The following is a 15,607-nucleotide window of genomic DNA, read 5'->3' on the forward strand; positions in this document are numbered from 1 at the left end:
TCTGTGATGACCAGCTTGTGCTCTCTCCTTTGCATTAAGTACAGGTAAAATAATAATAATAATAATAATAATAATAATAATAATAATAATAAATCAGATTCCAAAGTGCTAGTGAAGCAAATTGAAGTTCTTAGATGCAGGTGCATTTGAAGCACCGGTGGGCTGTTTCCATTTATTCTCTGGCCTTTCTGGAATCCCTTTTTGGGAATGGAGCTGAGTTGACATCATCTACTGACACTCTACTTAGGAACATCTGTGATTCTGCTGGTTTTGCAGGAGGAGGAGTCTGGGGAAGGGATTGCACATCAGCAAGGAGTTCAATGAGGCAAAGTTGTTTCTTGTTGAGGCTGTAACTTTCCGGAGGGGAAGTAGCATGCCAGCTGTGTGTATTCTTCTGTCGTCGCAGTCCATTCTTTAACCTGGCATTAAGCAATGTGCTTCTACTCAAGATGGAACACATCCAGTTGGGGTTGCTGTTTTAATTCTCTCTGGAGAAAAGTTGCTGTTTTTGAGGAGGAATAATTGACACTCACTGTTTACTTTGCAAGTCTGCACTAGAGTTGGTCACAAGTTTCAGCAGCTGAACTTCCTGAACAATTGTGTATTTAAGAACTGTGTGTTTAAGGACAGATAAAAACAATGTGTTTAATACCAGATAAGAAATAACACTAAATGAGTTGCTTGTTTTTGTTGTGCGAGGTCGCAGTACATGTTAGTATCCAGTTGAGGGTCACTGGCATCACAAAGGTATTCATATATCTTTATGTGTGGTTGTGGGGAGAGAAAGCACATACTATTCCTTGTTTGGTAAGTAAATTCAAAATGGACAATAACTATCACAAGAGCCCTGAAAGAACTGATGACATTTCTCTTCCATTCACAGAAAATGTTTCCAGACAGCTCACTTCTACGTGGAAGACAGCAGTTCACCTCGAGTGGTGCCAAACGAAACCATTCCCATTATTCCCATTCCAGGTAAGAAAGGCCCAGCCTCTTAACTTAATTGATCCAGAGGCAAAAATCAGAATTCATGTGCAAAACTGTAATTTTTACTATATGTCCTGTGTCAATATGTCAACTGTTGCCCACAAGTATCCTGCATTTTGCAATAATAGTTGTCTTTCATTTTAAAATGATGTGTTAGTGTGGTGAGAGAGAGAGAGAACTACAATTTTATTTGTGTCTGGATGAGACAGATAAGTTTGATGGATTCACAAAGGGAACTCTCACACATCTTAAAGACAGCAGTCCACTAAGCACATGAACAATAAAACTTTTTCATCTTTAAGATGCCACAAGACTCTGTTGCACTCCACTAACATTTCTATCTCCCTCAAGTTTCCACTTGTCTTATATGCCTCCTATTTTCTGAGATTCATTGCCTTGCCACTAAATAGTCCATAACCCTTCTTCTTGTTCACAACAACTTGAAGACTAGATCTTCACTAGCCTGCAACTAAGAAATGGAAGTGTGAGGCAAAATTCCATGCATATTTACTCAAAAGTACTATTAAGCTTGATGGAACTTCAGTGTAGGTTTATCATACTGTGACCTGTCTAAAATAGAAGTGCATTCTTTGCTATTTATGTGATAGTTTTCTATAGCAAAGCCCTTTAAAAAACCCTTGATGCCCAAAAAAGATCTTGGTATAAGCAAGTGTTCTGACTTTATTTGAGGTAATGAAGTTGCTTCAGTTTGGAATGCAACTGTTAAATACGCTTACTGAGGAAGAATAAAATCCATCAGACTTTGTGGGACTTACTTTTTGAGTAAACAGAAGACACCAGGTCCCATCTGATCTTGGAAAGTAAGCAGAGCCATCCCTGGTTAGTCCTTGGGTGGAAGACCACCAATGAATACCTAGTGCTGTAGGCTACATTTTAGAGGAAAGAACAGGCAAACCACCTCTTGAGTATTCCTTGCCTAAGAAAATGCTATGAAATTCATGGGGTCACCATAAGTTGACTGGTGGCTTGAAAACACATACACACACTTAAACATGCTTAGTCTCTAGCAGAGTAGACTTGGTTTGATTTTAGAAACTAAAACTACTCATCAACTGTATTATAATTGTCAATATTGTTAATTCCATAGTATGGTGTAATTCTATATGGGACGGTTCTCAGAAGTAAATGTGAAAAATTTGGTATTCTGTCTTGCAGAAGCTGAGATGTGTGGTGCTCCAGACTTTTTGTATTTCAAGTTGTAGATGGCTTAGCCAGTATAGCCAGTGAAAAAATATTTGGGTTGCTGAATTTCCAAATAAGTTGAGGTCCCAAGATTGAGAACCAATGATCTGCCATGTTTTTAGTCCTTCTGGCAATGAAACCTAAATACCTCTTAGGAAGGAAATCTATAAAGGTTATCACAGCACAGTTATATTGCTTTCATTGTACTTTCTTTGTGCATTGGATCATTTTAGTCAGGTAGGCCCCTGGTTTGAGATTAAGGATGTTTCATTGGTAAGAGGAACTTGGGAAGATACTGTGCATCCACCCACAAAGCACAACGTTTGCCGCTCTCCTTGCAGTTACAATGGCAATGAGAAATGTGGACTTCCACAACACGAGTCAAAATCACATGTTGCCATCAGCTCTAAGGGTCTCCCATAGAGCTGACCAAGCCCAAAGCCTACTTGAGTATCAGGCAACTTACATGCCAGCTGAGACCACCAGTCCATGTAGCTCAGTACTGGCTTCACTGACTGGCAGCTGCTCTCCATGGTGTCAGGCAGGAGGCTTTCCCAGACAGAGTCTTCTCTTAAGTCTTTGGAAGGACTTTGTAAATCTGTGTTCATGTTAAATTGAACCTGGGATTGCTGGCATGCAGATCTATTGGTCCCCTGCTAAGAACAATGTTTCCTCTGTTTTTGTTTGGTTTTGTTCCTGAATCTATTTTAAACTTAAGAAGTGGAACTGTTTTACACTATGAATATGTCCAAGGTATGAACACAAGTTAAATATGATTATCTAATATGGTATAAAATAAAAGTGGACAACTTTAGGATTTTTTTTTTTATGGCCTATAAGCTTTCAGTAGAACTGTGACTCCCCTCAGCTGACATGACTCCTGATATTCATGGGATGACATTTATAAGGTGATCTTTTCTGCAGACATACAAAGAAAAGTAATTTGAAATGTGTTGTATATGTCTTTTCCAAGAGTGATCCTATTAGCTATATTCCTAATCACAGTTAAATCTGCCTTATAGGATTGTCTTCAGAAAAGTTTTATAGATAAATGGTTCTGACACAGCTTTTCTTCACATGCGCTATCCAGTTAGCACAATCATGTCAGAATTGACTATAACTGGGGGGATGTGGCCTATGGCATTTGGGATGACTCAGGTTGGGGAAGGCTGCCCTACGACAGCCAAGACTGAAATGTCTGTAAAAGTGTTTGTCTACATTAGAGGTGAGAAGCCTGTAGCCTTCCAGATGATGTTGAACTTCAGCTACCATCTGTCACAGCCAGCATAGAAAATGGTTGGTTATGATTAGAGTTGTAGTTAAGCAATAATCAGGAGGACTGTGTGTTCCTTGGTTTAAATTCGTTTTCGCCCTAGCCTCATCTCTCCTATCCTGTGTTGTTTTTTTCATTGAATAGAATCATAGAATCTTTATTTGGAAGGATTCACAAGGGCTATCTAGTCTAACCCCCCTGCTATGCAAGAATACACAACTAAAGCATCCAACCGCTGTTTAAAGACCTTTAACAAGAGAGTCCTTCATAATGTTTAGGTGGAATCTTTTCTTGTAATTAGTGGTGCTACTCGGTTTGGTTTCACCCCAATGCGGTAAGACATGCTGTCACCCCCGGCTGCCTGGCACACACCCCAGCCTCCCCTCTCGGCCAGCCAGGCCATCTCTGCCATGGTGAGGATGGTATTCTGCTGCCACTCTGGAGTCCCTTCTGGGCCTGATGGGGCTGCGGGCCAAGCAGGAAAGGGAGTTGCCTCCTTTCTCTGCCTGGCCAGCAGCCCAGGCAAATGGAAGACACCCCTTTCCATAAGGCATCCCATTCCCACCCAGCTGCCTCCCTCCTCCAGCCAAGACATCTCTACTTTGGTGGCAGTGGGCTGCTGCTGCTTCCAAGTCTGGCACAGCTGGTGGCTGAGTGGGAAAGGGGGTGATGGGAGCAGGAAAGACTCCTTTTCTTTTGTGGAAGGGGATGAATCCATGTTCGTTGCCACTGCTGCCACCAGCACTTCCCTTTGCTAGCCCTGCTGGGCCCTGATGGACTTCCAGGTGGCAGCAGAATCTTATCCCCATCAATGGATGGCAGAGGTGCTCTGGCTGGTGAAGGGTTGTGTATCTTGGGATGGACAATGAGTGTCTGCCCCACCACATGTTCACCTCCCTCTGAAGTGTCACTTGGTGTGGTCTATACCTCTTGTCGACCCCTAGTGATTTCCCTGCTTTGAATTTGAATCTACTGGTATGTGTTCTAGTTTCTAGAGCAGCAGAAAACAAGCTGGCTCCATCTTGTATATGACATCCCTTCAAATATTTAATGATAGCTATACTGTCAAAGATAGTTATCCTAGTGAAAAAAATTCACCAGTACAAGACAAGAGGATAGGATGAAAGTTTAATTTGTTCTGTTTTGAGAGAAACTTCATCACTTTGTGTTTGAATGACTTCCAGTTGGTAAATGGATCATCAGTTTTACATCAGAGAGGACTACCTGAACAGTTAAAGGCAAATTTCATTTTCAGCATGAATAGATATACTGTGTCATTCTCAACATGCCCGAGAGTCCTTACATTATAAATGATAATGGGATAATATGAAGTGTAGTATATTCAGGAATAAAATCTATGAAACAAAAGTGCAAGTCTTGTTTGGCAAAATCAGGGCTGAACCACTCAGAATTGTTGACTAAATTCAACAGATGTAGGATTAAAAATTTGATTGTTCACTATGTAAAGAAATCTCATCATATAGAAAAGCAGAACGCCAGGGAGAAAAGTTGTAGCTTAGTCCTTTATCTCATTTGCTAGTTCGCTATTCACAGGGAATGCTGGTGGTTATCTTTGGGGGCAATACTTTTTGAAATTCAGTCCCCCGCCTTTTGTTTGAATGATAAAATTTTAGAATGACTGGAGTATCCCACTTTCTAAGTATATGGATCTGCCTTCCAAAAGTATTGGTTCATTGCCTCACTATCACCAGGCGTCATAATTTTTGGGAACAGTAGAAAGTTAATCATAAACATCCTTTGTCTGCAAGGATAAACCTGCCAAAACAAGGCATTCACCTGTACAAGCTGTGCTGCACCACTTTTTTCCTGCTAGACCACAAATGTAAATACACAAGCGCACAGACACACTGCCAGCAGCCACCAATCACCGCTCTCCTCCTGCCCACCTGCCAGCCCATTTGACAACCTAAGTAACCAGCTGTGCAACCACCCACTCAAACACACAAACGATCAACCGGCCATACGGTACATCAATGTGTCCAGTGACACATTGGCACATCGGAATCATGGAGGCCCTCATGCCCCCTTCCCCCATGTTGAACCAGCCAGTTTGTTAATGTTATGATTAAATCCATTGTATTGTTGGTGACACCTCATGCTGGTCATCATTTCACTTCACGGATTGTGTAGTGGGTTGATGGTGCAGCTGACCACTTGTGAGCATGTGTGATTTATTTGCAGGCAGGCAGCAAAAAAAATTATGAGCAGCAATGGTACTGGCGGCTCAGTGCCCCCTTCCTCTGTTTCCACAGCAGTGCACAGTGTGCATGCTGGTGTGATCATTTGCATTTTCTGGCTTTAACCAGAGCAACTTTGGAGAGGTTATTTTGCTCTGGTGTCTAGTCCTGGAGCACAACTTCATCTCAGATCTCTCCTGTGTTGGCCATGCACATCATCTAAACCAGCAGGTTTCAAAACGAGGCATTCAAATTACAAAAGAGAGACAAATCCCTGTATGAGCTGGTTGGATGGCCATCTTTCAGGAGTGATTTAATTCTTGCATTTGCAGAGAGCTGGACTCCCTTCCAACTCTATTGCTGCCTCTACACTGCCAAATTAATGCAGTTTAACACAGCTTTAATTGTTATGGCTCAAGGCTGTGGAATTCTGGGATTTGTAATTTTGTCAGGTATTTAGTCTTCTTTCTCAGGGATGCCCTGAGGGGTGTGAAGCAGGGGAAGAAGAATCTAGCAGCTCCCTAGGGACTATCTGATTTATTTTAAAATGAGCTTTCTGGAACTGAGTCTACTTCTTCAGAAGTACTGGTATGGAAACATTAGAAACGCAGGATAGAAGCTTATAAATGATTGAAAGAAAGAATGAATGATGAGCTAACACCTTAAAACTGAGAGCTCAGGAGTATGCATACATATAAAAAGAGTAACAGACATGTGCCCACACACAACATTTTTTTGGCCTAATAAAATGGCCCTGTTTTCTGCCTGGTGCCTTTTTGCAGTCTTCCCCATCATACTTGAAACAACTTTGAATCTCATTCCCCTCAGCAATTTGCTGAGTGCTCTTCGCACCTGCCTGCCCATCAGTTTTAACTCCTATACGGTCGTTTTGCTGCAAAGCCTTTTTAAAGGTTAAATGGAAAAATCTTCCCTTTGATTCTCTTGCACTGGTGATGAAATGATACCTCTTTTGAACTTTAGAGACAGCCAGAAAGTGTGAGAAAATCATCTATGCTTTATTGATTCTGGAAGTAAAGTATAAATGACATTTTAACATACGCTGGTTCTTTAAAATAACCTTATTTGCTAGTGATACCCTAGGCAGTAGTTTAAATGGATAGTTAGGTTTGTCCCTGTGGAGCTGTACATCTATTTCAGTGAGCTGAGTGAACCTAATTTTGCTCAGTTATACAGCCATGGTAGAGACAATTTCAGCATGTATATCTAAAAAACGTGAAACATCTTTGCATTTCTCCTTTTAAAAAACTAACTCAGTGGAAGCATTTTGAGATCCTTGGCAGCTCCAGAACACATGGTGCTAATGCTTGATGATATAATAGAATTTCGGTAGGCCACAAGTGCGAAATTATCCAACAATTTAGATGCCTTACTTTCAGCTGAAGAAATGTACTTCATTATTGAGCATGAAACTAAATAACCTATAGGCATGTAATAATCTTTGCACATTCTGTCCTGAAGCTCAGACTCTTAATTACAATTCATAACTATCTCTACTGTGCAAACTAAAGAAACGGAGGACACCGACAGGATCATTAGGTCAGATGCCCCTGCAGTTATTACACACAATATAAATAAAAGAAAGGTTTAAGTCTCATCTGGGATCATATCCCTGGGGAGAAGAACAACTGTGCCTGCATGGCAGACCTATTAAACAATATTAAATGAGCCAGCATCTTGTCCACACACACACACACATATACACACTTTCTCTTGCTTTGTTTTCTTTGTTTCATAACCAACTTTGTTTTGGAGGTCTCCCTGTAAACTTTTCATCAAGATAATCATAGGATTTTTTTTACAAAAAATACAGGTTTGCAATTTCAAAACACATAAAAATAGATTAGACAGTCATAAAGTTTCCATCTGCATTAACACAAAACAACAGAATGGTTTGCTAGTGCTCCCATCAGTGTGCCAAAGAGAGAGGGAGAGAAGCACATGCACTCTGGTAAAAGCCAAGGGATGTTTTTGAAGCAAAGTTTGGAAAGTTACTCTTTACAGTAATTAATTAACTTTATAGTTTTAACACACCTGCATATGTATGTATGCACCTCTTCTTCGTTATTATTATAGTCAGCCCTACATATCCACGGATTCTTCATCCACAGATTCCACCATATACAGCTTCAAAATATTTTTTTAATCTAACCTTGATTTTGCCATTTCAAATATGTGACACCATTTTACTACCCCCATTGTATATAATGAGATATGGACATACATGTATTTCGGTATCCACAGGGAGTCCTGGGACCAAACCCCAGTAGATACCAAGGGCTCATTGTCGTTGTAGTTTTGAAAACAGGAGTGCATTTTAAAGTAAAGATAGAATGGAGTTTATCACACGGAGGATGGGATCACTCCTCCATCCTTATGTCATTCATAGTGAAAGTGCTGTACATTGTCCAGAGAGTTCGCACCAGGACTAGGGATTTCATAGGGTTTTCTTAGCCAAGAAATGATCAGAGGTGGTTTTGCCAGTTCCTTCCTCTGAAATATAGCCTACAGCACCTGGTATTTGTTAGCGGACTCCCATCCAAGTACTAGCCAGGGCTGATCCTGCTTAGCTTCCAAGATCAGCTGGGATCTGCTGTCTTTAGGGTATTTAGTCCTAAGGAATTATGCCATGGGACAGTTACACCAAATGGGTTGCTTTTATTCAATCACTTACTTTACCTGAGAAGAGACCATGGGGCGAAGCAGACGGTGCAAAAGGTCTGAGCCAGGACTGCGCCTGATCCAAGCCACTGTCTTTGTCCTGAACCGGGTGCCAAAAAGGAGTGGTATTTTACCACTCCTTTTTGGACTGGTTCTTCCGGAATGAGCTGTGCCCAGGGCAGTTTCTGGCCGCATTCAGGGCGTGCATCATCTGAATGCCACACCCCCAATGCAGCCCGATGGTGGCCCTTTTAGGCCATCTGTCTGAGACTCATTTTAATCCACTGATCATATTACACTGCCTATTTGTAATCCAGGTATTTCCTAAAAACAAGTATATTACCTGTTAAACATGTTAATTTACAGCTAAACACAGTTAGGAAGCCTGTTCCAAATTTTTCTTTAAAAAAACACGTACATTTTGCGTTAGAGTATTCTCTTTCAGAGCTTGGAAAGTTGTTTTTTTTTAAAACTAATCCATTCTTGTTCCTATTATAGTACTTTGTAAATGGCCCATTGTTATTACCTGTTACAGATCTGTTACAGTAACTTCTTATGACACTTACTTCATTGCTTTAAAAAGGCATAATCAGAGAAAGGCATAAAATCTGAAGAATTCCCATTAGGTTGTTTCTTAAAATGCCGCTAAAAATGCTCTTTAAAAGTACTTTCTTATCCATAATTCCAAAATCTGAAATACTCCAGAAACCAAAACTTTTTTCTTGAGTGGCTGAGATAGTGACACCTTAGCTTTCTGAATGTTAATTGTATACAAACTTTATTTTAAATTATTGCACAAAATTACCTTCAGGTGATGTGTATAAGGTTTATGTAACACATAAATTAATTTTGTGTTTAGATTTCATCCCATTTCCAAGATATCACCTTATGTACATATATGCAAAAACAGATATTCCAAAATCCAAAACACGTCTAGTCCCAGGCATTTCAGATAAGGGAACCCAGCCTGTACTTTTACATCAGTAGAATAAATTTGTTTCTAATTGTTATATTACTTTTGAAAAGTACTATTGTTCGGTCCTTATAACTGGACAGGTGCAATTTGTTGCAGATAATAGCCAAAGTCAATGCAGGAGGGGAAAACAGTGCATATTACCAGGGTCTGAAAGAAGATTCAGGACCTGACTGTGTGCATATGTTTTTGTCTTTCTTGATAGTATCATTGTTTTATTGATTTTGACATCCATTGTGATACCAGTGAATTTCTAATAAAATAATAGTAATATAGCCAGCTCTCCCTATACGTGGATATTTTTATCCACTGATTCAAGCATCCATGGTTGAAAATAATTTTAAAAATATAAATTCCAAAAAGCAAACCTTGATTTTGCCATTTTATATAAGGGACACCATTTTACTATGCCATTGTATTTAATGGGACTGGAGCATCCATGGATGTTGGTATCCACAGGGAGTCCTGGAACCAAACGCCAGTGGCCTACTGTATCCCCACCACCACCGCTGTCTACTGCACCAAACAGCTGACTCACTTTCCCCCGTGCCACCTCAGCCTGCCCTACATCCTTGCCACTGGGAACACTGAGGACATGCCCACCATGAGATCCCACTGCCCCAGGCAGCAGGTATTTTTAGACACAAAAGATGTCAGGGGAGTGAATAGGAGAAGAAACCCTTTCTCGGATCCCTCCCCTTCATGAACAGCCAAGAGCCCCTTCCTGGGTACCCCAAAGCCACCAGCTTAGCCCAAAGGCACTGAGATCACTTCTCATCACTGCCTAATGGCAGCCTGCCCGTTACACATCTGCTGCTGGCAAACAGCTGATGTGGCACCTGCAAACATCAGCAGGGCCCAATCCCTGATATCTGCCTTACTTGACTTGCAGGCCCTGCTCTGTTTAGAGACTGAGGTAAATATACAAATAGTATTTCTATATAAAAGGCTACTGAATGAGAATGCATATTTGAATTCTGTTGTTGGAGTCCTGTTGGTGCACCATGCTGATGTAACAGCTTTGACAGGGGTGGCAGAAACCAAAAGGCCACTGGTGGAATGGCCGTTAAAGAAGTAAAGCACTGGAGAAACAGGCTAATCAGAGTCAGAGTAGAGATCATTCAGTCATAGTATTCCTGACTTCTCTGGATAGTGAATAAGGCTACACTTGATCTTAGCCAAAAATCCTAGCAGCGATGATAGTGAAGAAAGCTGTTAGGAATAAAATCAACTCATTTGAAATGTTATGAGCTTTGTGGATGCCATGGACTAGTAAAAAGACAAAGAAATGAGTATTAGAGCACGTCAAGCCTGAACTCTCACTGGAAGTGAAGATGACTAAACTGAGGCTGATGAACTTTGGACACATCATAAGATGACAGGATTCATTAGAAAAGACACTACAAGTTGGTTGACTCAGTCAAGAAAGCCACAGCCCTGAGTTTGCAAGACCTGAGCAAGGCCAGTTGATGACTGGAGATCTTGGAGACCTCTTATTCAAGGATTTGCCACAAGTTGAAGTCAATGGGCCTTATCACATGTGAAACAGGAGCTCCAAATCGAAGCGAGGGGGGAGCAGAGTCACTTCTGATCCAAGGCAATTCACGTGATGTATTATACCTGAGGAACAAAATTGTGGTCTCTACTTGGGCAAAGCGGAGTGAGTGCACATCGTATTACCACACCAGAGGGATTCAATTATTCGAATTGGCACCCTTGTGCATGCTCAGTGGAGCTCTGAACTCTGTCATCCTTCCCTGTCCCCTCCTTAGTTGTCATCCTTCATCAGGGTGAAGGAGGAGGCAGGGGTTGATGGGACAGGTGGCAGGGTGACAGAGGGTGCAAGATTAGGGTGAGAGAGCAGGCATGGGTTGATGGGGCAGGTGGCAGGATGCCAGAGGGGGCAAGATCGGGGTGAAGGAGCAGGCAAGGGATGATGGGACAGGTGACAGGTGGTCACTGGGGGCGAGATCGGGGTGAAGGAGCAGGCAGGGGATGATGGGACAGGTCGCAGGGGGTCACTGGGGGTGAGATCGGGGTGAAGGCGCAGGCAGGGGATGATGGGACAGGTGACAGGTGGTCACTGGGGGCAAGATTGGGGTGAAGGAGCAGGCAGGAGATGATGGGACAGGTCGCAGGGGGTCACTGGGGGCGAGATCGGGGTGAAGGAGCAGGCAGGGGATGATGGGACAGGTCTCAGGGGGTCACTGGGGGCAAGATCGGGGTGAAGGAGCAGGCAGGGGATGATGGGACAGGACACAGGGGGTCACTGGGGGCGAGATCGGGGTGATCATCCACGCCAGACCAATTCAAAGTGAAATCAAAGTGAGCTTGGAAACAATTTTTGTGAATTCTCTTGTTACCGAATTCACAAAAATGAGGAGTCACTCCAAATTGACTGTGGATCTGCCTCGGAACGACCCCCCATAGAAAGCAATCATGTCTGATAATACATCATGTTATAACGTGACTACGCATGGCTGGACCCACAGTGACTCTGGATCTGAGCTGCAAAACCCCTCGTGTGATAAGGCCCAATGGCAAATAACAACCAGAGCAGTCAAACCATGGGTAAATTCAGTTTTCAGCCAGATAGTCAGGACCAACAATAGAACACAGACTTTTATCTCCTTTCCCTCACCAATGCTTGCCTGACCCTGAAAAAGGGCAACCATTAACACAGTAGACCAATAAAATTCCAGCCTATGGCCCAGAAGTTTCTAGAAGCAAGAGCTCTGTTGAGGAGTGTTTTGGGACATGAAGATGAGTGAAGTTTTTCATGTTTGGTCTTTAATGTGTAGGTGATTAAATCAGATTTTGTTCCATGTTATTTTTAAGGTGAGAGACCTCTGAAATGGCATGTTGACATGGCATATAGAGGTATGGACACCCATCTTGCACCTCTGAGATAGGATGGGCGAATTTGAGATAAATAAAATGGTGTTACAAAAATGTCTATTTCTTAAATGTTGGGACTAATAGATAGGATTTGCCCCCATTGTGACACTAAATGAATGCTAGGCTGATTTTAAGCAAGGAAGAAAGTAATTGCTCAAATGGGAATATGCACTGAGCAACTGTTAAGTTTCCTAATTAGCCTTTATAGGATTTCATTAATCTCTTCAGTAGACTAAAAGAGTTATGGTCTCTGAAGCACATTCATCCTGAAATGAGAAAAAAGCTTAACAGTAGCCATTAGATAAGAGCTACCTAGAAGAAGCACTGTCCTTATATGTTAGGTTAGCCATGTTTTATCTGAGGAGCTCTGTAGAATATGCAAGGAAAGAAGGTCAAATGCCTTCAAAGAATATTGTGGAATCTTCAAACAATGGTGGCATATTGGAATGTGGAACTCTCAAGCTCTACTTACATCTGAATATACATTTTTTCCACAATAGAGTGTTCCTGATATTTGCAGACTATATGAAGTAATTGTGTAGAGAAATCCAATCCCAAAAATTACTTACATCTGTAGTTTTGAGAGGCAAGGAGGAAAGGGCATAATGAATGTGAACTGGCAATATGTTTGTTTCAGGTGTATGGTGCATCTGAAGAAGTGGATTAGTATTCATGAACGCTCCAGCTGAAATAAATGAGTTAGTCTTGAAAGTGTACTGGATTCCTTTTTTCCCACTATCAGAGTTTTCTTTTTTTATGCTGTGACAGACTAAAACAGCTATCTCTTCAGACTCTTGAGAAGTTGCCATGTTTTCAAGGTGATAAGCATTTAAGCAGCAGATAATTTGGCTCATATACTCTGTTTCTTAGTATACTGGCAGCTTAGCCAAAATGGGTGTGGTGCTGTGATCATCTCATTGTGATGTTAAGTGGTGTTCAATGTCAGCATCAATCTTTTCACTGTTGAACAAATTAATAAGACAGGATGGGGAACTTGATGGAAATGAAATCACTACATGGAAGGTGTTTTTGTTGTGTAGCAAGAAATGAAGAGGACAGTGAAGAAGAAACAGACCAAGATGAGCCAGAACAGATAGACCAAGATGAGCCAGACCAAGAAGGGAATGGGGAAATGATAGAGGAAAATCCAAACTGGGAAAGAAGGGCATCGCTGATGGAATACAGTTGGGGCCAGGAAGATACTCATACTTTGTCTCTGCAGGGTAGCTTGACTTAATTCTTTAATTAGAAAGCAACTTGTGTCCTTTCTTGAACGTTCTTAACTGACATGACATAAATCTGGGGCATATACAGGAGTCTGTGGTCCTAAGTGTACCAAAGTAGAAATAGTCATTAGGTTGGATCCAGGCTTAGGCTGCATCTGCACTGGAGAAATAATGCTGTTTGACATGACACTGCTTTAACTGCCATGGCTCCATCCTAAAGAATCCTGGGATGTGTACTTTGTGGTGGCACAGAGTTCCCTGAGAGAGAAGGCTTGCAAAACTAGAAATCACAGAATTCCATAGTATTGAGCCATGACAGTTAAAACAGGTTAGAGCTAAAATATACTTAGAGCCAACCTACTGAAATCCATGGGATTTGATTTAATAATGTCTAAATTAATCCCCATGTATTTCAGAGGTTCCACTGTCAATCCCACAGGGCTCTTCAAAGTTGGATTTTAATCGTTTCTTTAGTTTTCAACCTTTTATTTAGCTAAGGGGTTTTCTTGTTTGTTTGTTTGTTTAGCATACACCACAAAGATGTTAGCATTCAGGATGAGCTTAATGTGAATGTATGAAGAAGGGAGGAAGGCTAGCTCTTGTTTCCTGTGGTTGCTCTTTTAATGTGGAAAAGAGTGTGATAGTCTGTAAAGGAGAATTATACCCTGAAGAGGAGAAATTTTGCTATGTGAGGCACTCATACAATCCAAAATACTGAAAAGCATGATTTTTCCCCAGCATGTTAAATCCATTAGAAAACTGAAAGAAGATCCTTAAATTACGTTTTTATAGTATGCTTCCTCATATTATTAAGAAATCATAAATACATATTAGAGCAAAGGTCTGTTATTAAGTTTAAATTCAAGATTTCTCCAGTTTTTGGTGGCAAATAGAATTCCATTGTGATATTTAGAGGAAACATAATAGCTCTTTGGTTACAGATCACTCAGTATTCCTAAGATGATTCAAGGCCACCTATAATTTTATTCAGACTTTTGCAACCAGATAGAAGAACCCATGGAACACCAGAACATTTGGTTGTGTGTTCAAAGAAATAATAAATATAGATATTTCATGGGTCATATTAATTTCCTACTAAACCTTCACATACCCTCAATACAAGTACAGGGCACAGCCCACAGGAATATTTCTGTGGGTTTGGTTGGTTGGGCCATTTACTCATATTCCTTAGCATAATGGTTTAATGCAGTCTGTTCATTTTAGCACTAGAAATTAGAAGCAGTAGAACCGAACAAAAGGAGCAAGTCCTCACTAGTGTGTTTTAATTTGTTACTGCTTTGCAGAATGTTCTGTGATAATAAACTACACCTGAAGATGTAAATATAGGTGCTATAGAACTAAACTAATATAATTTATTTATTCTACTCATATTTACATCACCTGTGATTCAGCCAATGCCAAAAAGTAATCTCATGAAGATACAGGGCAATTCTTTTGTCTCTCCATGAGCAAACCCAACCAATACAAATATATTTGTACTTTAGAATGGCAAAAATCAACCCTTTTAAAGTCTTTTCACACCAACCAGTGCAAGGACATTGTGTTTTTTCTATCTGAATTAATTTTCTTTCTTTCTTCCAAAAATAAATGCAATGAAATAATCTTTTCCAGTCACTAGCATCAACAAAATGAGATCTTGGCAAAGCAGCAAGAACATGGCATTTGATGAAGTCATGTGACTCTCCAGATGTTGTTGGGTGACATTCCCATCAGCCTTCACCACTGGCTATGCTAGTTGAGAGTTGAAATCCATCCATGTTTGGAGTGCCACAAAAGTAATAGCTAGACACTATAAGTTGTAGCATCCACTTTGTTATGTGTTATCTGAACACGTTATCTTTAGCTAATGTCAACTAAACTAGTACTTCTGAAAGTGGTAGTCCCTGGACTGGTGTCAGTTTGCAAGCCATTGGCTGCTGGTCTGCTAAGACTTTCCAGGAAAGACAGTTGTGACCTATGGGCACAAATATGGTACCAATCTCTGGCACATTAGAAAGAAATAATTGCCTGCCTCCCACATCAGACATCCCAAGAATCTTTCAGCTAAACCATCTTTATGCAAGGATTATTAGCACACTGTAATTAGAAATTTTATTACAAATCTTAAAGGGAATATGCCTGGTTTTGTTGATGGAAAATAAGAGGTGAA

General features: G+C 40.9%; 1 protein-coding gene across 5 annotated transcripts in view; it reads left to right on the forward strand.

Annotated features, from left to right (window-relative positions):
* The window catches only part of LOC149321282 (receptor-type tyrosine-protein phosphatase gamma), a 742,038-nt gene that overhangs the window by 673,357 nt on the left and 53,074 nt on the right, over nucleotides 1-15,607 (forward strand). For all 5 annotated transcript variants that reach the window (XM_089518763.1, XM_089518770.1, XM_089518749.1 and 2 more), the window contains one exon: nucleotides 884-975. In XM_089518763.1, the coding sequence (XP_089374889.1) occupies nucleotides 884-975 (92 nt within the window). The remainder of the gene's footprint in view (nucleotides 1-883; nucleotides 976-15,607) is intronic.

Source organism: Sceloporus occidentalis, unplaced genomic scaffold (assembly GCF_023333645.1).
Source record: "Sceloporus occidentalis isolate IW3139 unplaced genomic scaffold, rSceOcc1.0.p SCAF_1, whole genome shotgun sequence".
In the NCBI taxonomy this organism is placed as follows: domain Eukaryota; kingdom Metazoa; phylum Chordata; class Lepidosauria; order Squamata; family Phrynosomatidae; genus Sceloporus; species Sceloporus occidentalis.